The sequence below is a fragment of the Megalopta genalis genome, chromosome 13, assembly GCF_051020955.1.
Source record: "Megalopta genalis isolate 19385.01 chromosome 13, iyMegGena1_principal, whole genome shotgun sequence".
Taxonomy (NCBI): domain Eukaryota; kingdom Metazoa; phylum Arthropoda; class Insecta; order Hymenoptera; family Halictidae; genus Megalopta; species Megalopta genalis.
In genome coordinates this window covers 11511884-11536265 of record NC_135025.1, presented here as the reverse complement: position 1 = coordinate 11536265, position 24382 = coordinate 11511884, and the positions used below count along the sequence as shown (strand labels likewise).

General features: G+C 39.1%; 1 protein-coding gene across 9 annotated transcripts in view; it reads right to left on the bottom strand.

The window, feature by feature from the left end:
- CASK (peripheral plasma membrane protein CASK) overlaps positions 1 to 24382 on the bottom strand; it is a 599783-nt gene that overhangs the window by 357506 nt on the left and 217895 nt on the right. Inside the window, exon 1 of one of the 9 annotated variants that reach the window (XM_033478101.2) lies at positions 15970 to 17459. The exons of the other annotated variants lie outside the window; for them this stretch is intronic. Within the exon in view, the coding sequence (XP_033333992.2) occupies positions 15970 to 16872 (903 nt within the window). The 5' untranslated portion in view covers positions 16873 to 17459. Of the gene's footprint in view, positions 1 to 15969; positions 17460 to 24382 lie in introns of those variants that run through there. 9 annotated transcript variants of the gene reach the window in all.

Genomic DNA, 24382 nt, shown 5'->3' with positions numbered 1-24382 from the left:
GTGATATTACGTTACGTAAATAAATTAATTTATCGGTACAATGATAATTATATCCGTTAAATTATAATAATACTCTCATTTAGTAAATAACTGGAGTAATAAAATATCAGCACTCATAATTTCCTAGAAATTAGGAGATTTGGGAGATTAGTGATTTATTTGATATTTGATATTGCATTAAATAGTACATTATCTACCGGCGATAATTTTATAATTTTTGAAAATCTACACCTGCCAGATGAAATCTTTTTAATGTGTTGTTCATAATAATCTAGTTCCCCAAATAAAAATACAATCGTGTGCATAATTTTTAAACTGTTGATTTTTACGCAAAATAAAAATTTTCTGTATCAATTGCAGTAGGCATAAAACGAGTAAAGTATAATTTCGTCTGCAATATAATTTTGATATGTTGAAACTAGTATATCAACAATTTTTATTTTTTTTATCTTTTCAACGTTTGCAATTTTACCTACCCGTTTTTCTCATCCATTCATAGGTCAAATACAAAACTAGGAGGACATTGAAAGAATTTAAAGATATTGTCAAATTATTTTCCGCAGTTTAGTAATTGTAGATTCAAAATAACTTTTTACATTGTTATTGGTACCTAAACGAAAACTTGACACAATTTCGTATTTGTATATTTCTATTTTCTATTAATTCTAATATAAAAATATACAAATATGATATTTTCTTATATGTCCGTTTAAATATCAGTAACAATGTAAATGTTATTTTGTCCAAATAAGTTCGTTGAAAGAAGTTTTCATTTAAATATCAGTAACAATGTAAAAGATACTTTGTCCAAATAAGTTCGTTAGAAGAAGTTTCCGTTTAAATATCATTAAAAATGCAACAGTTACTTCGAGTTTATAATTATTCACACCGATGAATGTTTCGACGTTTTTCCAGAAGTTGTCGCCTCCCCCCTCCCCAGACACAATTAAATAATATTGCATATTAAATATTAAATGTCGCACCTCGAACTACCAGAGAACGATCACAGAACAATTGTAACAGCAGTCTCTCTAATTGACGCTCAGATTGTCCATAAAAATGGACAATTTGGGAAGAGGAGATACGATTATTCGAGCCTTGCGATTCGTTTTTATAGCTACGAATTGTCAACAACTATAAAAAACGAGCTACACGGCTCGAATAATCATATCTTCTCTTCCCAAATTTGGGAATTTGCGGTTCGTTTTTATAGTTACGAATTGTCAACAACTATAAAAAACGAGCTACAAGGCTCGAATAATCATATCTTCTCTTCCCAAATTTGGGAATTTGCGATTCGTTTTTATAGTTACGAATTGTCAACAACTGTAAAAAACGAGCTACAAGGCTCGAATAATCATATCCCCTCTTTCCAAATTTGTGAATTTGCGGTTCGTTTTTATAGTTACGAATTGTCAACAACTATAAAAAACGAGCTACAAGGCTCGAATAATCGTATCTCTTCTTACCAAATTGTCCATTTTTATGCACAATGTGAGCGTCACTTAGGAAGACATTACTGTAAATAGACGAGACAGCTTCGTGATGTATTTCCCTGTTAACCGACAGAAGAAAGCTTTTTCGAAGTACGATGCTCATCGATTGATCTTCTTATCTATTCGTCGTGCGCGCGCATTTCCCGAAGAACGAAATAATGCCAGAAACTTTTTCTCCGCGTCGTGTCGCGTCGAGGCCGCATTAAAGTTTTCGTAAACCCTAGACTCTCTTATATTCGCGCGGATGTACCACCAGGGACAGGCAACCCCTGTCGAATGTCGAAGAAAAAGATACCAAAAAAAAACAAGTAACCTAGACTACCGACGTTAGTCGCATCAAAGGAACTTCTGGGCTTTCAATGATTTTAAGAAAACTCAATCTGCCTGGAAAATTTGTAATGTTCGTTGTAAGGTCATTATGCAAATTCTAATTTTTCATACGCGATTTTGCAAAAATTATAATTATGATTATAATGAATCTTACTATGAATTTAAATATAATACTTAAAGATTTTTCATAGAAATTTAAATTCTTGAAGATTTTTAATAGAAATTTAAATTGTTAAAGATTTTTAATAGAAATTTAAATTACAACAGATTTTTATAGGAATTCAAATTATAACAGATTTTTATGGAAATTTAGATTATAATAGATTTCCGAAGAAATTTAAATGGAAACTAAAATTTTAATAGATTTTTAATACGAATTTAAATTATAATAAATTTTTAATATAAAATTTGAATCGTTCTTGTAAATTTGAACTGTAGTAATAATAACAATAATGTTAAAGTGTTTTATAAAGATTTTTGTGAAGAGTTTTATAACAGATTTTTATATATAGGAATTCAAATTATAATAGATTTTTATGGGAATTTAAATTATAACAGATTTTCAAAGAAATTTCAACAGAAATTTAAATATATTTTAACAGATTTTTAATAGAAATTCTAAAAGATTTTTAATACTATAATAAATAATTTAAGATATAATAAATTTTTAATATAAAATTTAATTATAATAAATTATTATTGTAAATTTAAATGGCAATAGTAACAATAATAATAATAATAATAATAATAATAATAATAATAATGATGATGATGTTAAAGTATTTTATAAAGACTGCCACAAATTCGTAGAACAAAACTGCAAAATTTCCATACAAGAGTGTCTTTTAAAAAGTTCTCCAAGATTACAAACATATTTGTTACTCTATATGTAAAGCGATTCCATAAAGTGACTCCAGTAAATACGAAAAAAATAAATAATAATAATAAAATGATAATAATAATGATAAAAAAAATAATAATAACAGTAATATTAATAATAATGTCAACGCGGCAGTGAACGCGTCAGCAGGATTGTTTACCCGTAACTGGCGACGCTTGACAGAAAGGAACGCAGAGAAGTATAACGGGAAAGATCGATAGGTCGGTGGAGTCGGGCAGCTGTGAAGTAGCTTGTTCTCTTATGTCTCGGCGGAGCAGGAAAGCAAAAGAAAGAGCCGCATAGTTCGCGACCCTTCACCTAGACCACAGGAAATCCTCGGGTCCCCATTGTCACCCAACGTCGGGATCCGAACGTACATATGTCCGGACATTCCACGCGCTTGACACCGGTCGTCGGACTCCAACGCGTTAAGTGCCGCGTGTACCACAGGTGGTGTGCCCGCAGGTATTCGCGGACTGCATTTTTTTGGATCGCCACATGGCCGCCGATCATGCTTGCGAGAAGACCAGCAAGAATGTTAGGCTCACCGCAAACACTTGTTTCGCTTTCGACCAATGCGCGCAGTCTGAATTTTGAAAATCCATTTTGCAACGTTTAAAGTCACTTTTAAACGGGCAATTTCTTTTTAATATTATTGCGGAGTTCGTGTGTGTTGTGTACGCGTGTTATGATTGAAACTGTTGCGACAACTTAATATTGCAGAATAATGTTACTGTTTGTGTTCATGATGTTAAGGCTAAATAATATAATGTAATTATATAATGCTAAATAAATAAGTAATAATAATAGTGATAGTAATCATAGTACATACAATATATGTATAGTAACAGTAATAATAATAATAATAATAATAATAATAATAATGGTATATATAATAGTAATAGTAATAATAATTATAATAATACAATAATATGTGACGAAACTGAATATTCGAACGAACTGAATTTTACTAGGACATTTCGAATACAAAAATAGTTAAAATACCAGCCGCTGCGATAAATTTTTACTTTCTAGTTTCAGTATCGCTAATTAAGTTACTTCGATTTCGTAACAAAATATGTACAGCGACTTTTAGCACTTAACTGTTTTAATTAACAGATGTGACATACCGGTCGTTTGACCGCCAGTGGCACGTTCAGTATTAATCTCTTTGATCTCACAGTAACAATGTAGAAAATGCTGGCAATTTTCGTTGCGAGAGAATGGAAGTTCGTCACACAGGAAAGAGTGTTAGTGTTTGTGCGAGAGTCTTAGTGTCTCTCGTCGGCGAACGTGCCGCATCAAGAAACTGTTAGCGAAATATGTTACGCTGTTCAAATATAATTGATCTCGAAGCACTTGGCCGGATGCCAACGCAATTAACGCCTTTCGGGCTCGCGACACCTTCGGAAAGTGACCCTTTCTAACAATAAGAGCTCCGTGTATGTCGCGTGTTCCATTTTGCTGGTGTTGGTAACGCGTGTCTACTGTGTGACGAACCGGCTCCGGCGCGAGGTACGCTCGCTGAACTCGATTTACCGATTTTAACCGGTTACATAGCTGGTGCAATCTTTTTGGAGAGTGTGCAAGTTACTGTAATTGTACTGTACGTGTTTAATTGTCTTCGTATTTTGTCTATATATATAGATACAACGCTTTTATCAAATATATTATACAAATATATTATATACAGGGTGTCCCAAAAATGTCTCGTAATCCGGAAATGGCGGGTTCCTCGGGTCATTTGAAACAACTTCTTCCTTTACAAAAATGTTCTCCGAGGCACCGTTAACGAGTTATTAACGAAAAACAGTGACCAATAAGAATCGAGTGCGGCTATCGCGAGGCGGCCTAGCCAACCAGCGCACGAAACCCAGGTCCGCTCATTGGCTCGGTCGCCTCGCGCCAGCTGAGCTCGTCTCTCATTGGTCACGGTTTTTCGTTAATAACTCGTTAACGGTGCCTCGGAGAAAATTTTTGTAAAGGAAAAAGTTGCTTCAAATGACCTGAGGAGTCCGTCACTTTCAGATTGCGAGACATTTTTGGGACACCCTGTATAGTTGTATTGTAATTATATATACACGTTTGATTTTCTTAGTATTTTGTTTAAAAACACAACGCTTTTGTAAAATCTATAATTAGTTACAGTATTATTAAATCATAGATTTTATAAAAGCATTGTGTTTAAGCAAAATATTAAGAATTTAATGATATTATGAATTTATAAAATTGTTTTGTTTAAACGGAATCCGAAGAAAATCAAACATGTACGGTATAATTACAGTATTACTAAATTATATATTGTATAAAAGCGTCGTGTTTAAACGAAGCACAAAGAAACTCAAATTGTACTGTACGCGTTCGATTTTATTTGTATTTTGTTTAAACACGACGCTTTTGTAAAATCTATAATTTAATAATACTGTAATTATACCGTACATGTTTGCTTTTCTTCGGACTCCGTTTAAACAAAACAATTTTATAAAATGTATCATTAAATACAAAATATCAAAGTATATACACAGCCTTTTCAACCATCTTGCCTTACGATTTATCTTTCTGTTTTTATTTTATTTTCATTTATTTCAATCTGCAGGATGTCCCGAAAATGTCTCGCAATCCGGAAATAGGAGATTCCTGAGATCATTTAAAGCAACTTTTTCCTTTGCGAAAATTTTCTCCGAGGCACCGTTAACGAGTTATTAATGAAAAACACTGACCAATAAGAGGTGAGCTCTGCTGGCGCGCGGCGGCCCAGCGAACGAATGCACGGATCCCAGTTCCGCTCATTGGCTCGGCCGACTCGCGCCAAATGATCTCGCCTCTGATTGGTCACGATTTTTCGTTAATAACTCGTTAACGAAGCCGCGGATTGCATTTTCGCTAAGGAAAAAGTTGCTTCAAATGACCTCAGGAATCTTCTACTTTCGGATTGCGAGACATTTTTGGGACACCCTGTATATAAACGTGGGCACTATTAATTTCTAATAGAACAAATTGATAAAATAATGCAAAGATTAAACAGAAATATTATTAATATTATCAACATTTGCGACGAACGCATGAAATCCGCAGTCCGGTGCAAAATTTCACGCAATTACCGAAGCTTGTGTACGGTTGGAAAGTCCACGTTTCACGTCGGAGAACTCGCGGAAACCGGGCGTTCGATTCCCCCGAGATCGTAGTAACTCGCTCTCTCGTCTCGAGTTTTACGTGGAATCCTTTGACGCCGGCCTGATTGTAATTCTTCCGCCATCTCGTGTTATGATTCAGTTAGCCGCGGCAGGAACGTCCATTAGAACGTTCGAGCGGGAAGGGATCCCCGTTCGACTTCTCCGGGAGGGAGCGGGGGCCGGGATAGCCTCGGGAACAAACGTTAAAAGCAATTTGATGCGCGCGGTTCATAACAGGAACTTTTTAATATTCTCCGGCCGTTTAATGGTGGATTTTTGCACGCGCGAAGAACACGCCGCGCCGCTCGGATCTTGCTCGTCCGCGAACTCCTTTTTTTCTCTTTATAGTCGGCGCGCGAAAATAACTGAAAATAATTGATCGAACAGTAACGACAATCGAAACGGAATGCATTTTTGCCAAGGCTCGTACTCGTTCGCTCGGAATAACACGTAGCTGCAATAAATCATCGGGATGTTTCATCAAGCCGAATAGACTTTCGAGACGTGACCGAGCAGGAATCTACACGTAAATATGATTGCTTCGGATTGATGTGCACTCGCCATTCGTCGGAATCCATAACTAGATTATGCAAATTGAACATTGTTAACGCGAATTAACCCCTGGCCATACTTTAACGTGCCTGACACGTGATGGAGATTTTTCTAGTTATTACTAGACAGGTTATTACTAACAGGTTATTACCTGTTAAGTATGAATTTCATTCCGTTTTTTTTTAGTCTGAATAAAATTCTGATTTCTTGTCATCAATATTTAAACATTTAAGTAAATGTAGACACACGATAAATATAAATTTCTTTCTTCTTTCTTTTTCTTCTCAGAAATTATTACAATCGAAAAATTTTTAATCATTGTAACTACGAAGAAAATAGTACGGCAATGGGGTTAAAAGAAACCGAGGTTCAGTGAGAAATGCATTTCTTTTCTCAACGACTTTAATAAGTTGAGAATAATGTAATAGTGTTCGCCAATTCTTAAATTCTTTTTGTATTGTAATTTTGCTGTTATCTGCCGTGAATCCATTAAATCCGCAGTTCATTCATAACTTTATACGATTTTTGTGAAATTCGCACTCACATGATTTCGAGATTGCTGAATTTGAATATATGTATTTCGCGGGGTCCTTGAATTCTTTTGATATTTTCATTGTTCGAAATTTCACCGACACATTTTTCTTTATAAATGCATCGATCATCTTACTGCCTCGGCAATTAGAACTTTGAAACAATTCCTATCAACAAATTATGAACGAAACTTAGAAAGCGCGTCAAATTTCTCGAAAATTCCCACGAAATATCCGCAAAATTATGGATATCCTATTTTTGTTTATTAAACTGTGAAATTCCCTATGGGATTTTATTAGCAATATATAACGTTATCATGTATATTCTGGTTACATAAATCTTATTAAGCACTGTACACATAGTTTCACGTTTGAGAATACACAGCACGTATTTATTTATTGACAGATAGTCCGAGAACAGAAGTCGATGCACAGTAAAGTATAGTCACCGCGATTATGTATCTTTTAATATCGAATGTATCGTAAAAATAGAAAAAAAATTCCTCGGACGTTTCCAATATCGTGCATCTGACACGGTCAATTTTCTTAGAAATGCATAAAGCAGTCCACTCGTTTTCAGTAAAGAATGAAATTATGAAACAATTTCTTGTCGACGCTCGAATAAATAATATTACTTGAAAATTCTTTTCTGATAAACTAGAACAAAGGTACATTCGATTGTGCACAGTGTAGAGTTTTTGCGGGAGTGAAGGATAGAGTGATCAAGAGCGAGTGTCGTAAATTACTGAATACAGGGTGTCCCAAAAATGTCTCGCAATCCAAAAGTGGCAGGTTCCTCGGGTGATTTGAAGCAACTTTATCCTTTACAAAAATTTTCTCCGAGGCACCGTTAACGAGTTATTAACGAAAAACAGTGACTAATGAGAAGCGAGCTCAGCTGGCGCGAGGCGACCGAGCCAATGAGCGGAACTGGATTTCGTGCGCTGGTTGGCTGGGCCGCCTCGCGTCAGCCGTACTCGATTCTTATTGGTCACTGTTTTTCGTCAATAACTCGTTAACGGTGGCTCGGAGAAAATTTTTGTAAAGGAAGAAGCTGCTTCAAATGATCCGAGGAACCCGCCATTTCCGTATTACGAGACATTTTTGGGACACCCTGTAAAATGAGACGGATGCCTGCCGAGTGTTTGGAACTGCGTAGACGGTTTCAAGTTTCGTGTAACCTGAGCTTGCTGCTTAGGTTCCCCGAAGTCCTGCTTAGCCGACAGACAGAGCGCGAGTAGCTGAGAGAAAAAGAGAGAGAGAGAGAGAGAGAGAGAGAGAAAGAATGAGTAAAAGTAAGACAGCGATTGAGACAGAGTGTATGCAAGAGAAAAGAATAGCAAAATAATACAGTGAAGAGAGAGAAGGATTGAAGATTTGAAGTGGCACGTGCAACGGAAAAATCAGCACTTAGGAACACTCTGAGCCGAGCCGTGACCGAGTGAAGTCGTACGTTGTTTCATCATTATCGTCGTTATCGTTGCTATCGTCGTCGTTGTCATTACGTTTTCGTTGTCGAAGAGAAATCGTCGCTTTCTGAAAAGACGCCGTTTTTTCGTCGATAAACCGTTATTGTTATTGTTATCGGTATCACAAAGAGTTGTGTGTTTTTCGTTTTACCAGGATGACTCGTAGAATTTCCCAAAACAAAGTAGTCTCGTCTGTTCTGTCTCTGTGCACAAGTACGTGAACCAGCACGAACGAACACCAGTCTAATTAAGAACTCGCTTCAAGAAAATGCCAACAGCAAGACGGTCATTTGCAAGATCCCGAGGAACGCCGGCGATCATTTCCCCCGAAGCAATTTCAGCGATGAAACGGAAATGTGGCACGTCCTAAAACTGCTAATTAGCCAGCCAGATTATATTTTTTGCCTCTTCCTGGAATAAGCTTGAACGATTCAACAATGGAAGTGCTTTCCGCCAGGCTAACTCTAAACGGCTGAATAATTAACCTCTTACATCATAATTCCGGAGGAATTAAATATCTTCTACGTGCAGCAACGCTGGAAACACTTCAATTTGCGCGCGGCGGCGGCGGTGCGGTGTTTCTTCGTCTTTCTTTTATTCTCGTCTACCGATTTTCGAGGCTAATAAATTCTCAACAATCTCTCCTCGAGGTTCTTGACAAATTCTTTCACGGATGAAATCTCTTTTCGAGACCGCAGTCGAATATTCCCGGCAGTCCCTTTATCTATTAAATCGATCGAAAAGTATCGTGTTGAGTTTTTGACGATTCAGACGATTTTTGCATGTTTAGAGTAAATATTATTTAACGATGTTCTATAATTTTCGAACAATTTTCTGGTAGTTTTGAAATCTTACGCTCGGAGAAGTCTTGCGTTTTGTTCGCGAAATATTGAATCAAGTGGATTTTTAACACGTTTGTAAAACTTTCGGAAAATTGAATTATTTTTATAAATTTTAAGTGCAACTCTCGGTTTACCGAATTAATCACTTGATGCGTAATAAGCTGGACGTGGATTTTGTGCATTTATGGTACAAGTTTGTAGGTGAAATTCAATACAAAAGGAACGTCAGTAGAATGCAATATTATTGGTATATTGTTGACAAGTTATTAAAATTATTAAGAGAAAACATCAATTTCTATTTAAGTTCCTTTTTTCTGCAACTGACACAGGAAACTTTTATTTTGCATAAAGATCTACAATTTAGTAATAAAGGTATTATTCATGCTATTCGAAAATGTTATCTTATAGTGTTAAATTGGACAACATAATTAATAATTGCTAGGCTGTCGATCTCTATGCAAAATAAAAATGTTCAACATAAATTGCAAACAAAACACTTCATTTTATTAATTAAATTCATATTAACCCTTAATCGGACTGCCAATTACTGCCAGTTACCGTTTCGGTAAATATTGCACTTATTAATTTCTACTTTCAATAATTTCAAGAAATTAAGGAGAATGTACAGGAACAATTTTCAAATTCTTCCGTCTTCTTTGTTTGGCATTTCACCATGTCAACATTAGTATCAATGCATAAGATCCGCAGTTTGCTAATATTGGGTTGGCAACTAAGTAATTGCCGATTTGTTCAATGAAATAAAAATTTTTCTTTTACTTGGAACGAAGTTTAATCTGTAATGTATTTTCCATTTTGTTCGATGACCTTTTGCCATCTCTCCGACAACTTGAAAATTCCACGCTCGTAGAAAGTCTGATCCTTTTCGGCCAAAAACTGAGTTAAATGGGATTTTACAGCGTCGTCGTCATTAAAAGTTTTACCACGAAGGGAGTTATCCAGGGATCGAAATAAGTGGTAATCCGATGGCGCGAGATCAGAGCTATATGGTGGGTGTAACATCAATTCCCAAGCAATATCCATCAATTTTTGCCGAGTGGACAAAGACGTGTGCGGCCTAGCATTGTCAAGGTGGAAAATGACACCTTTACGATTGACCAATTCTGATCGCTTTTCCTTGACCGCTGCATTCAATTTGTCCAGTTGCTAACATTCATGGATAATAAAAAATACTATAATAATAATAATAATAATAATAATTTTATAATATAACATTTACGGATATCATAAAAGTGGGAGTGAGAGACATCTATAACTGAAATCGGCAATTACTGTTGCCGATTTGCCAACCCAATAATACTAGTAAACTACTGCATCATTTTCTTCTTTTGATTTCATAACTAATTGGCAACTTCCCGTTACACAAAAATAAATAATTAAATAAATAATCGTACGTTCGGTAAGCTCCGTGCGCAGAAAGATCGGAAAATCCAGAGCCGTCCTACATTTCCGAAAATAGTGGTGCCGTGTGTATCGAATAAGAAAATGGCTGGGGACCAGTCGATCAATTAAGAGCAGTTTGCCGTCGGTGTAGGTGTTTCTAATTTAGCGGAGGACACGGGCCAAAATCCATAATCATGAATTGATCCAGCCGCGTACGTAGTCCGGCCACGGTCACGTAACAAGCGCATATCCTTCAGACGCGATCGCTGCAGCCGGCCGGGGATAATCTTATTGAAGATCCTCAAAGGAAACGCGACGTACTACGTATGTGCCGGCTGACTAATTACTAGCGCGGGCAGGAATAATGCGGGCCGCGCGCTTAAGGCATTGAGAATCGCGAGCACGCGATGCGTTCGCGTTTCACCGCCCGTCTTATTATTACATTTCGTGATCAGAACATGATACGGCTATCACGGCTCGGGCTGCGGTTTCCCTCGGCACCCGAGTCATTTTACCCGAGAGTCTCTTTAAACAGCAAACAATTTTTTTCCACGGGAAAACAGGAGGAGGCGCCCGTTAAAATAGCGTGCTGCAATTTCACACGGGATAAAGTTACCTGGAAATTGACGGCTAGTTTTTACGGACGTCAGAGTTTAGTTTCGACGAAGGTATTCTGTAGGATCTTCCGGCAGCAACTGAATTGAGGCCAAAGTTGGGGAACGTCGACCACGATTCGAACAGAATTGGGCATTTCTGTTTCGAATAAATATTTATCTGAGATGACTTTTCGAATGAATTCGACTCAGTAGTATATTTCGTTCAATTATTTTGTTCGAATGAATTCTTCCTAGTTGAATATTTTATTCGAATTAATTCTTTGTAGTCGAATATTTTATTCGAATTAATTCTTTGTAGTCGAATATTTTATTCGAATAAATTCTTTTTAGTCGAATATTTTTTGTTCGAGTGAATTCTTTTTAACCGTACATTTCATTCAAATATTTTATTCGAATTAATTCTTTTCAGTCGAATATTTTATTCGAGTGAATTCTTTTCAGCCGTATATTTCATTCAAATATTTTATTCGAATGAATTCTTCCTAGTCGAATATTTTATTCGAATGAATTCTTTTTAGTCGAATATTTTTTGTTCGAGTGAGTTCTTTTTAGCCGTACATTTCATTTAAATATTTTATTCGAATGAATTCTTTTCAGTCGAATATTTTATTCGAATGAATTCTTCTTAGTCGAATATTTTATTCGAATGAATTCTTCTTATTCGAATATTTCATTCAAACGAATTATTTTTGGTCGAATATTTTATTCGAATAACAATTCTTCGTTATTCATAATAAATTATTCTATCTATTTATCCGAATAATTCTTCATTACTTATTCGAATAAATTATTTTTACAAGAGTTAACAAACGTATCGATGCAGCAATTGAAAAAATTAACATAGAAGAAATTAAACAATAAATTATGTATAAACACCTTTTATCTTTCCCTGATCTCATATCACACTTTTAAAATACATAACTATCAAAAAATGCTAGAATTATGTTCGGTGAAGTATAAACATAGTAGTAAAACAGTTTGTTCACGATAAAATCATACAGAATGTTAAAACACGATGATTTCAACAAACGCATATTCGCACGGTCAGAGGTCACACAGTTTGTCTAGAAAAAAAATTCAATTTGGATCAGCTTGCCGATAGTTCTCGTCGAAAACGAATAAATCATTCTGCGAACAAGCGGCGCAAGAAGTATTCCAGAAGAATTTTTTCATCGTCGTTGAAATCGATTTTTAAATAAATCCTCCGTGTCACTGCGAACGGTTTCGGATCGCCGAGACGGCTCTAAATAATGGAGCCAGTTTCGCGGGAGATAGCGCGGAAAACTGATCCCCGAATACTCGAAAATTAATGAGGAACCGGAAAATTCCGTTTCGCTCACGTTTTAAAAATCATCCGCCTTTGGAATCTCTCGCGCGCGCGCGTCCCGGCATCGACTGTGTTCTAACCAGCCGCGATGAAAACGTATTTCGAAAGGTATGCATCAAATTTTAATGAGTCGTCCGTCATAATACTACACGAACGTCGCTTAATTATGATGGGAGTCCGATGTTAATGTAGAAATGAAAATAACTCGTTAATTACACAGTATATGAAAAATGTTTTCCACGGAAATGATATGGTTTCGAGACAGAGATTTCAATTCTATTATTATTTCGAATAAATATTTATCCAGGCTAATTGTTCGATGGAATTCGATTTAATTGAATATTTTATTCGAAAAATACTTTATTCTTCATTAATTATTCTATTTGATCGAGTAATTCTTTACTCGAATAATTCGTTCTTTAGTCGAATAATATTTTGTTCGAATAATCAATTCTTTAGCCGAATAATTCCGTTATTCGAATAATGAATTCTTTAGTTGAATAATTCTTCATTCGAATAATTCGAACAATTCTTTATTCAAATAACTCGAATAATTCGAAAAAGTAGTATGAAATAAATAAATCGATAAATCACGAACAAAATACTTTATGTTCTACCATTTTTATGCAAATTGTACGTGTATTCGAAATTACATTATTCCGTTTAAAAAAGAAAAACCCTCGTTCATCTTGCACACACGTCCACTCACAAAAGAATGTATTACGTCATCTTGGAGCTCCCTGGAAACGATTTAATTTCTGTGTAAAACATTTTTCAAACAGCGTATAAATAACGAGTTATTTTCACTTACACATTAAAATCGGACACCCTTTAAATAACAGCGTAGACGATACCGCCGTCTCAAATAAATGTATAATCGCCGGCTCGAATAAATTTATAATCGCCGGCTCGAGTAAATTTACAATCGTCGGCTCGAATAATTTACAAACGTCGGCTCGAATAATTTACAATCGCCGAGTGTAAATACCACTGTCTAGTTAACGTCGCGGCCGCATGAAGCGCAACGAAGCCTCCTCTATTTCCCTCCCCCGTTTCTTATTTAGGACGTGCTGCATATCCTGCCCTCTTCTTACGTAACCATTACGTATTAGTGCGCCCAGCTCTCTGCGGGACGCGGGCAGGTTTGCCTTGTAGTACAGGGGCCAAACTAATCGCGTTTGATTTCCTCAACCGGTAATCGTAAAGAATACTCGCCCAGAAGAATTCTCGAGAAATTCGCGTCGTTTTCCTGGAACGGCGCTTGACAGACGTCGCCGGATGAGTAAAACAATTTTTATTGCGAGAATAGTTTCTGGAAAGCCCTCGCCTTGCATACTTTCGCTGAATCGTACATTTAACGGGAGAATTCGCGTTTCACGTTACTGGAAAATCCCGATCTTTCGGGTCTCGCAGCGTGCCACGGAGTGGGGCGTTATTCGACTCGTTTCGAATCAATGTTTATCGAAGGTAATTTTCCGAACGAGCTCCGAGTTAGACGAACATCTTATTCGAATTAGGATTAGACGTTATTCGAACAAATTGTTCTATCTGTTCTATCTGTTCGAAATTATTCTGTCTATTTATTCGAATATAAATGATTTGAATATCGAATATGAATTATTCGAATATTGATCGAATATGAATTATTCGAATATTGATCGAATATAAATGATTCGAATATCGAATATGAATTATTCGAATATTGATCGAATATAAATTATTCGAACATCGAATATGAATTATTCGAATATTGATCGAATATAAATTATTTGAACATCGAATATGAATTATTCGAATATTGATCGAATATAAATGATTCGAATATCGAATATGAATTATTCGAATATTGATCGAATATGAATTATTCGAATATTGATCGAATATAAATGATTCGAATATCGAATATGAATTATTCGAATATTGATCGAATATAAATTATTCGAATATCGAATATGAATTATTCGAATATCGAATATGAATTATTCGAATATTGATCGAATATAAATTATTCGAATATCGAGTATGAATCATTCGAAATTGTTTTAGAACCATACGAATCACGCATCGTACAAGATAAAACTGAAATTAATATACAAAGTTCGGCCATAGATTGTAGACTCGGTTTACAAAGGAAGAGATTCCAGCGTCAGAAAGTTCGAGTTTCGGTTCGAGTTATCATTGGCAGGACTGCAGATTCTGCTTATCGGGTCAGCAGAGACAAATCGTGACATGGTACGTTGGTTTAGTAAACTTTTATCGAATTGTGTCGCAAGATTCCAGCGCGATACTCTGCGGTCTGACTGAACGCGTCGTACCTTGTGAACATCGTGTTATAATAATTACATATATTCTTCCGAAATTATTCTGTTTCTGCTTCGACCGCACATTCTTCGAAGGCTGGTACGCCGATGCCATTAATATCTTAAGGATTAAAATGGCATACGGTCGACATGTGCTTATTAAGCTCGCGTTCTCGTTCAAAAAGCTCTTCTATTCCGACTCTTCTCTCTCATCTCGGTATCAGTACTGGGTAAGAATAGATTTTCGAGATATTAAATAGACGATAAACATTTTCACCTTCTCATGCGACACAGAATTTGGCAATTAAACTATCTTTTGAAATATGGATATTACATAATTAAATACTTGCAGCGCGTAATTCTATACGTAATCAACATAAAGTTATACATATTTCAAAATTCTAGTACACAATTAAATGCAAAATTACATAATTAAATACCTCAACACTTGGGTATCGATATCACATGATTATATATATTTGAAACGCTATTTCCAGATGTAACTATCGTTTCAAAAGATAGTTTATTTGCCAAATTCTCGATCACGCGGGCGGATCGAAATATTTATAGTCCACTTACTATCTCAAAAATCTATTTCTCCCCAGGCCTGTCTAAGCGGGCGTCGTTCGAGCAGCAGTCCTAGAGGTCTTTCTTTATTAGAGCCCTGCGAGCCAATTCAACGACATCCGCCGATGTCTGAACAGGCGTGTCGCATCGGTACGTAATACCGTGCGACAAACCAGTCACGTATTCGGCCAGCAACATCGTAGGAGTACGAAGAGCGTGTGGCTTCAAAGACTGTCCGGATATTAACAGGAGTACGGAGTAGTTAAACTAGTTGGGGCACCGTGTCTCGGCAGGCGGTGCGCAAATTCTCGCAACCGTTACCCCGAAGAAGTTATCGCGGAGGGTGGTATCGAAGTTGTTCCTGGACGTGGCACAGAGTCGATCGATCGATCGGTGACTCTGCGTCGCCTTGGATCGGGAATTAACGTTGGCCGATGTCTCGGGGCCGCGATCGACGAGGCGGCTGCAACGACCCGGGATCTTACCTGGTGCGAGTGGTAATCGGTGGCAGCGCCGTTCGGGAATCTGTAACGAAAGGGGCTGTGCACGGGACAGTTGACGCGGAACGGGCTCTCGGTGGGCAGCCTCGGCGGCGGATGGGTGTGCGGCCCGTAGATGACACAGTCCATCGGCATGGGTCTTCCGGGAGCGTGATCGAGCGGTCGGCAGGTGTAGTTTAAGGGCGGCGGTCGCATCGGGGGATGCTCGATCGGCCGGCAGGTGGTCTGGTCCATGGATCGGCAGGGCGTCTGCTCCATGGATCGGCAGGTCGGCGTTTGCTCGATCGGCGGTCGGCCGGGGTGCTGCTCGTGAAGACGGTGCTCGAGCATGCGGGAGACGTGCTCGACGGACCTGCACCCGTGGTCGTGCATGCGGCCGAAGTGATGGTCGTGCATGTAGCTGGCGTGGTCCTTGAGCCGGCAGGGGTGCTCTATGGCGCGCATCGCGTGGTGCTCGACGTCGGGCCAGACGACCGGGCCGCGGCCGGGCGACATCGAGGACGAGGATGGCTGCGGATGCTCGACCTGGACCGATCGCGGCTGCTCGGTGCGTATCTGCTGCTCCATCGGCCTGGTCATCGCCTCGAGCGACCTGCTCGACTGATGGTGGTCGACGGCGGCCCGCATCGGGTCCGCCGACGACGGCTGCTTGATCACCGAGTCCATCGATCTCATCGACTCCATCGAGCGCATCGCCTCGGTGGACCGCATGCTGTGCTCGATCGGCCGCATCGGCGACGGCTCGGTCGACCTGCACGCTCGGCTCCAGCATCGCGGGATCGTGTTCGCACCGTCGCTCCCGCCGCCGCCGCCGCCGCCGTTCCCGCTACTGGCGGCGGCACCATGACCTTGAGGCGGCCAACCGACCCCATACGGATCCATTTCCATCGGCTGGCAGACGACGCGGCGACGGTGCTGGTGGTGCTGGTTGCTGGAACGCTCCACCGTGCCCGGTTAGAACAGCAACGGCCGCGTGGCTCCGGCGAGGAACGCGGCGACGAAGGCGACGCTGGCCGGCGCCATCATCGCGGCCACGATTCTCGCGCTCATGGCAGACGACTGTACCGCCTCGCGGTGGAGGACGCGACGCGACGCGCTTTCACACGCACTCAAACACACACGCGGCGACGGACGCACTCGCGGACCGCGACGCGACGCGACGCGACGGGACGCGACGCGACGCCGACGTTCCTCCTGCGACCGATACCGATAACGCGGAACCGAGACCGAACGTGAACGGAAACGCGCGAGACTCTTTGCTCGGATTTAAGCGGAAAGCGGAGAACGCGGAGGGCCGAACTAAGGACGCATGCCGTCACTCGTGAATCACGCGGAGAAAGGAAAAGTTCGAACGAGGAAAGAAGCCGTAAGCGTGTGGAACAGCACTGAGAAGCTGACACATCGCGAGGCTGCGCTCCCCAGCACTGAGCCTCGCGGCCTCGACTGCCGCCGCGCAGTTCCTCCACGCAAACCAACCAACCAACCGACCGACCGACCCACTACCCCCGACTATCATCCACCCACCGCCTAACTATCCGACCCCCCACCCTCGCCCGAAACGCCGCCAACGCCGCCGTGCCGCGTTTCTCTCCCTGTCTCCCCGCGGCCACCCTTCGGCCGACACGGCAGTGTCGCTACCCCTCGCCAGCCAGTAAACCTCTCGCTCTCTGTCCGTCTCCCTCTCTCGCGCGCGCGCTCGTTCTCTCTCCTTCATCCCTCTGGACCGCAATGTTCGCCCACCGTATCCAGTAACGCTGCCTCCACCCCCTGCCGCCCTAGGTCCTTCGTCCTTCTCCGTTCGATTCCCCTCCGATATCTCCCTCTTCTACGCCAGCCACGACACGCCAGTCCCGTCTCGTCCTCATCCTTCCCGTTCCATCCCGTTCCTTCCCGTTCTTCTTGCCCCCGCGAACAATCTCCGACCTCATCGGTGACTCGCCGCCTTTGCTTCTGCCGTCGTCGCTACCATCTCTGCGCTGCGAACGCTGTGCGAGATGCGCTCTTTTTCTCTTTTTCTCTCTCTCTCTCTCTCTCTCTCTCTCTCACCTTCGATGCTTCTTTTCCCCATTTAATTCCTGTTCGACTTTATCGGCGCCCCTTTGTGTCTTCTATCAGCCTGCCCGGCGTGTTTCTATTTCTCCGGGGAGCTTCGGGAATGATTTACACCCCCCCGGAAGTCCCCGGGTGGCCCTTCCGCGAGACGACGACGTTGTGTCGCGAATGGATGCGGCCGACGTCGACGTCAGAAGCTTGGACGAATTCGAAGATTAGGCGACGACCGTCGAATGCGAAATAGCCGGCGACCGTTTTGTCCCGGTTTACGGCGTTTCTTCCGCACGGCCAACGACGACGGCGAGACGGCGAGCGGGGCGGCGGGGTGAAACGGTTGAAAATAGAGCGGCGATGCGTACGAGAGAGGAGCGCGCGTTAAAACCGCGCGCGAATGAAAAACACCGCCGATCGATTATCCCACGCTAGGTGGCTCTCGCGGTGCTGCGTCATCATTCTACATACATAGTAACCCCGATTTCCAGATACATTCGGAATTGATCTGATACCAGCGACGGGACGCGCCGCGACGCGACGCGACGCCCGGCTGATTATGCCTCTCAGAGTGTTTGGATTCAATTACCGACGCCCTATACGGACAAGGCTTTCGGCAAGAACAGATCGCATTGTTCGAACTCCATCGATGGAGGACAAATAGGCAACTCCGGCTCTGCCTCTTGTAATCTAATAGCTGGTTCGTTCCGGGAGTTTACGAGCGGGCACCGCGACGGCTTACGCATCCTAATTTTCGCGTGGCCTACTGAACTAACCGTCGTCGGCACGAGGGAAAGGAACCTGTTACGAAACGCCGCTCGATCGTGATCCCTTCTTGGAACGGTGGCAGAGACATTCGAGCGAGAAATGGATGGAGCAGCGTACGAGAGTGGATGTACAGTGGGCCGCAAAAATGTTCGTATACCTTTTGAAACGCGATAAATTTTTTGAAACTGGACCGAGCGACTTGAATGTTTTTTAGGTGATAGAGGGACTAATCTATGAGACGATGACTAAAGTGCCTTTTTTTACATTTTGATATTACTTGGGATGATAAAAGAAAATAGGAAACTCTCGTTTTTTAAATTTCTTATCTGAGCGGACAACAAAAGTTTAATCCTCTTAAATCGAAGCTATTTTAACCGTAAATCTAAATCAACTTTTCTGACTTATAGTACTTCCATTTCATACGACAAAGTGCATTCATATTCATGCATATGAGATTGATTCTTGTGACTCATTAACGATTTTTTATATTTGAGCTTCGATAATATAAAAATTATTATTAATTATATTAGTATTAAAATTAAATTTTTTATAGCTTCGGTGATGTATGAATTAATTGTAATAATTAATATATAATTATTATAATTATTATAAAAATTATAAAAATTATTAACGTGATATAACAATTTTAGTGGCGACTCGGAGTCACCACTCGAGTGCAAAGGATTAAAAAGTGCCTCTTGTAGATTTCGGCGCTGAAAGATTTAAAAAATCGCAGGTTTATTCCAGTTTTTTGTTAAAATCGTGATAAAACTGCGATTTTTTCCATCTCTTATTTGTTGTAACTCGTAAAAACGTCAACCAATTTCGATAAAATTTTCAACATGCATATAAGTTACCGAGATCTAAGAAAGAGCTCTTTTAAGTTTTCGTTATAGGCTCAAATATAAAAAAATTAAAAACGAGAATTTTTTATTTTATTTTGTCATTCCAAGTAAAACAGTACTTAAAAAAGACATTTTGTTCATTGTTTAGTATACTAGTCACTGTATCATCTACAAAAATTCAAGTCGCTTAGTCCAGTTTTAAAAAAGTTATTGCATTTTAAAAGGTGTACGAACAGTTTTGTGGAACACTGTATATATACAGGGTGTCTCACCTAATTCCAGCATTTAAAATATCTCGTTTGTTTTTTGTGATAGCAAAAAAATGTCAGAGGAAAACATTAGGTGATTCAGAGGCAAGTATTATGATACTTGACAGGTAATTGGACATTTTGCAGGCAAATATTATAATAGGCAAAAAAACTTACTCGAGGTTATATTTCTTGAGATTTCAAGGTCATCGAAGTTTCTTTAAATGGAATGATACATTTTTATTATCGCTATACGATATAGTTCACGGTCAAGACGAAACCAACGACCTGTAATATTATGACCTTCGCGTGACCTTGAGTACGAAAAATTCATAAAAGTAGGCACTTGATTACTTTATTTGTTGATGCTAAATTAAGTAAATAAAATATTCCATACTATGGCACAAATAATTTCAATGTTCTTCAAATAAAACAATAATTGAAATATTATTTAACAAATTTGTTACAACGAACAAATTATTTTATTTTTAAAAGTACATGTTTTCCAACAAATCAAATATTTTCTTTTCAAAAATACATGTATGACATAAAATAAAATATCCATTTACTATTTGCCATTTAAAATACTATTTTATCCAACTCTAGATAAAATATTTATTCGATACACAGTAAATTGGTGTACTTAGCAACTGTTTCCTGTTAGTTTATAAAAGCAACTATTTATTCTGATTTTTAATCAGTATTGTTGTAATATTTGCCACAAGTAACACATGCGGTAAATTCACCCTAATTGACGCACAGATTGTGCAAAAAAATGGACAATTTGAGAAGAGGAGATACAATTATTCAAGCCTTGTGGTTTGTTTTCATATTTGTTGACAATCGGTGACTATGAAAACGAGCCGCGAGGCTCGAATAATCGTATCTCCTCTTCCCAAATTGTCCATTTTTGACGCACAACCTGAGCGTCGATTAGGGAGAATTTACCGCGTGCGTTACTTGCGGCAAATATCATAACAATACAGAATAAATAGTTGCTTTTATAAACTAACAGAAAACAGTTGCTTCGAGCACGCCGTAAATCTGCTGTTAATAACCCGAGAAAATATTATTATGGACAAGTTGGCCTCCGCGAAACAAGTTCGGGAAAATATCCGTCTGAGCCAGCCTGAGCCACTCGTCTATCTAACCAATCGAAATTCGAGTAAACCGCGTTAGAAGAGGCCACGAGGAGGACATTATTGAATCGTCTGGTGTTCGAGTCGACTGCGAACCGCTCTTCTCACCGATTTAATGCGAGTATCGAGTTAAACTGTCCTCGACGCGTATATCCCCGCGGCAAGTATACCACGAAGCGAAATCGTTCGAGCAGGCTCCGTCTCGTCCTCTTTTTCACAGGCGTAGAAAATATTCTTGCACAGCTACAAATACGAAGCGGCCGGTCTCTCGCGTATACAACAACGGGGTAACGCGCTCTTCGAACTCGCGAGAAACAAATGCCATAAATCATAGAGGCTCCGGCAGCTACGCGCGAAGATAATCTTATTCCCACGCGCGGTCTAAACCTCCGAGTGCTCCGTCTTTTTCAAACTGAGAGACGTTTTCACATACTCACAATTCGTCTCTCTTTCACTCCTTCTCTTTCTCGCCATCTCTCCCTCTCCCTCTATCTATCATGCTCTCTCCCACTCGTTTTTCTCTTTTTCTCTCTCTCTCTCTCGCTCTCCCGCTCTCTCTACGTTTCCATATCTCTCCGAGTGAGATTTCTCAACACTTGTTGCCTGGACACCGTCGATCTATCAACGCCTTTTACCGCTATCGGCAGCTGGCTCGATAAGGAACCATAGAGTAGGTAGAATACGCCGTAGATGTTTAGTCAGTGAAAAGGATCAAGCTCCGCTGCGACGCGAAATGTCTGCCAGAGTTTGCCTGGCTAATTCGCTCGATGAAACACCGCACTGCAGAGTTCTGCATTATTCGAATAACATTTCGAATAAAATCTTGTCCGAGATGTATGTACGTTGAATAACATTTTATTCGAAAAATATTTTGAATCAATTCTTCGAATAAAATCTGATTCGAACGATATTTCGAATAAATTCTTTGAATAGAATCATCTTTTTCAGGTAGTATTTGGAATAAATTATTCGAATGAAATTTTGTTCGAGTAGTATTTCGAATAAATTCCTCGAATAAAATTTTATCCGAGTAACATATCGAATAAATTCTTCAAATAAAATTGTATTCGAGTAGTATTTCGAATAAATTTTTCGAATGAAATTTTATTCGAGTAGTATTTCGAATAAATTCTTAGAATGAAATTTTATTCGAGCAGTATTTCGAATAAATTCTTCAAATGAAATTTTATTCGGGTAGTATTTCGAATAAATTCTTCAAATGAAATTTTATTGGAGTAGTATTTCGAATAAATTCTTTGAATAAAATTTTATCCTAGTAGTATTTCGAATATACTCTTCGAATAAAATTTTGTTCGAGCAATATTTCGAATCCTTCGAACGCAATTTTATTCGGGTAATATATCGAATGAATACTTCGAATAAAATTGTACTGGAGTAGTATTTCGAATAAATTCTTAAAATGAAATTTTATTCGAACAGTATTTCGAATAAAGTTTTATTTTGTGGCTTGTGGTATGAATTCGAAGTAGAACTGGCATTTCATAATCAGCCACTCCAGGTGCTTCCTGTTCGACGGCATTATATTTTAGTCTCATTTTTCACAAATAGACGAAGCTATTCAATGGAATGATAAAGAAAGAAAAATAAACGTCCACGTAGCTTCTACGTCCCGTAATCAATTAAGACAATTGTTTCTTTGCATAGAAATCCGTAGTATAATTATCACTTTTTATTCTAATTTTGAAACGCAAAGGGTTTGTTCCGGTAAATCATTGGAAATAAGTAAATAAATAAATTATTGCTTCGGAACACGAGTGGTACCAGGAAATGCAACCGAACAGATTCGACGATCACTTGACCTCGATTTGCTTACTCAAAGGTGTCGAGACGGTGGAGAAGTCGACCCACAAATATCGCGTGATTGCAAAGTTGCTCTTCTAATTGCGGCAGTTGGTCTTGTAATACGGCCGAGCACAACGGTTACCGAGCGTGTGCTCCTCGATACGGAGACTGCAGCAGTATGTCGAGTGGTGTGTGTGTGTGTGGGGGGGGGGGGGGTGTAATTCATTCATTACAACCCAGGCGTTGAATTATGCAGCATGCGTCACTCAACGTCAACGCTGCGGAGAAGCCGGCTACGAAAAGACGCGTGGAATTTTTGTTGCACGAAAATACAATCTTTTGTGTCCGCCCGTGACTTTTCTTCGTGCTTGGCTTATTAAATAACCGTCACAGGTTTTATTCGGAAATAGTGAAACCTTGTCGTATCGGATCTGGTCCCTTTCAAAACAAAGTTGCGCAATATTCGTATTGCTTCGAATAAATATTTATCGAAGATAAAATTATCCGAATGAATTCCTTTTAACCGAATACATTCTTCGATTTATCGAATATATTATTCGAATCGTTTATTATTCGCCATAAATTATTCGATCTATTTATTTGCTTAAAGAGTTATTCGCCATAAATTATTCGATTCGTTTATTCGAATAAATTCATTATTCGCCGTAAATTATTCTATCTATTTATTCGAATAATTCTCAATTCGTCGTAAATTATTCTATCTATTTATTCGAATGATTCTTTAGTCGAATAATTCTCAATTCGAATAACACTTTAGTAGAATAACTCCAATGATTCTTTAGTCGAATAATTCACAATTCGAATAATACTTTAATCAAACAATTCGAATAATTCTTTATTCAAATAATTCTTTATACGAATAATTCGAATGATTCGAAAGATTTTTTATTCGAATATAACTCTCTATTCGAATAATTCGAATGATTCTTTATTCGAATAATTCTGTAGTCGAATAATTCGAATGATTCTTTATTCGAATAATTCTGTAGTCGAATAATTCGAATGATTCTTTATTCGAATAATTCTGTAGTCGAATAATTCGAATGATTCTTTATTCGAATAATTCTGTAGTCGAATAATTCGAATGATTCTTTATTCGAATAATTCGAAAGATTTTTTATTCGAGTAACTCTCTATTCGAATAATTCGAATGATTTTGGTGAAGAAAAGTTCTTCAAGGAAAGAATTACTTGAATAATTCTTTTCTTGAAACAGGTCCTTTGTATTTGGACGCGTCGTACCGAAAACGCTTGGTCGGGAATTTTGGAATACGACAGCGGAGCCAGGGTATTTGTCCAGTCTAATTAGAGTCTAAGCTACACATTCATTGGAGTTGCCGAACATCTAGACTGCTTAGAGCGACATGCATGCAGCTCTTCGTCGAGTCGAGCGCGGCACCCATTGAGCATTCAAATCCGTTCATGTTTTCATTATTCCAGGACTTTTTTTATTCATATCTTTTATCCGTATTAATTAAATAAAATTTGCGTTTCCGTATTTAATGTTTCGTAACTGTTGTATTATGTTCGCA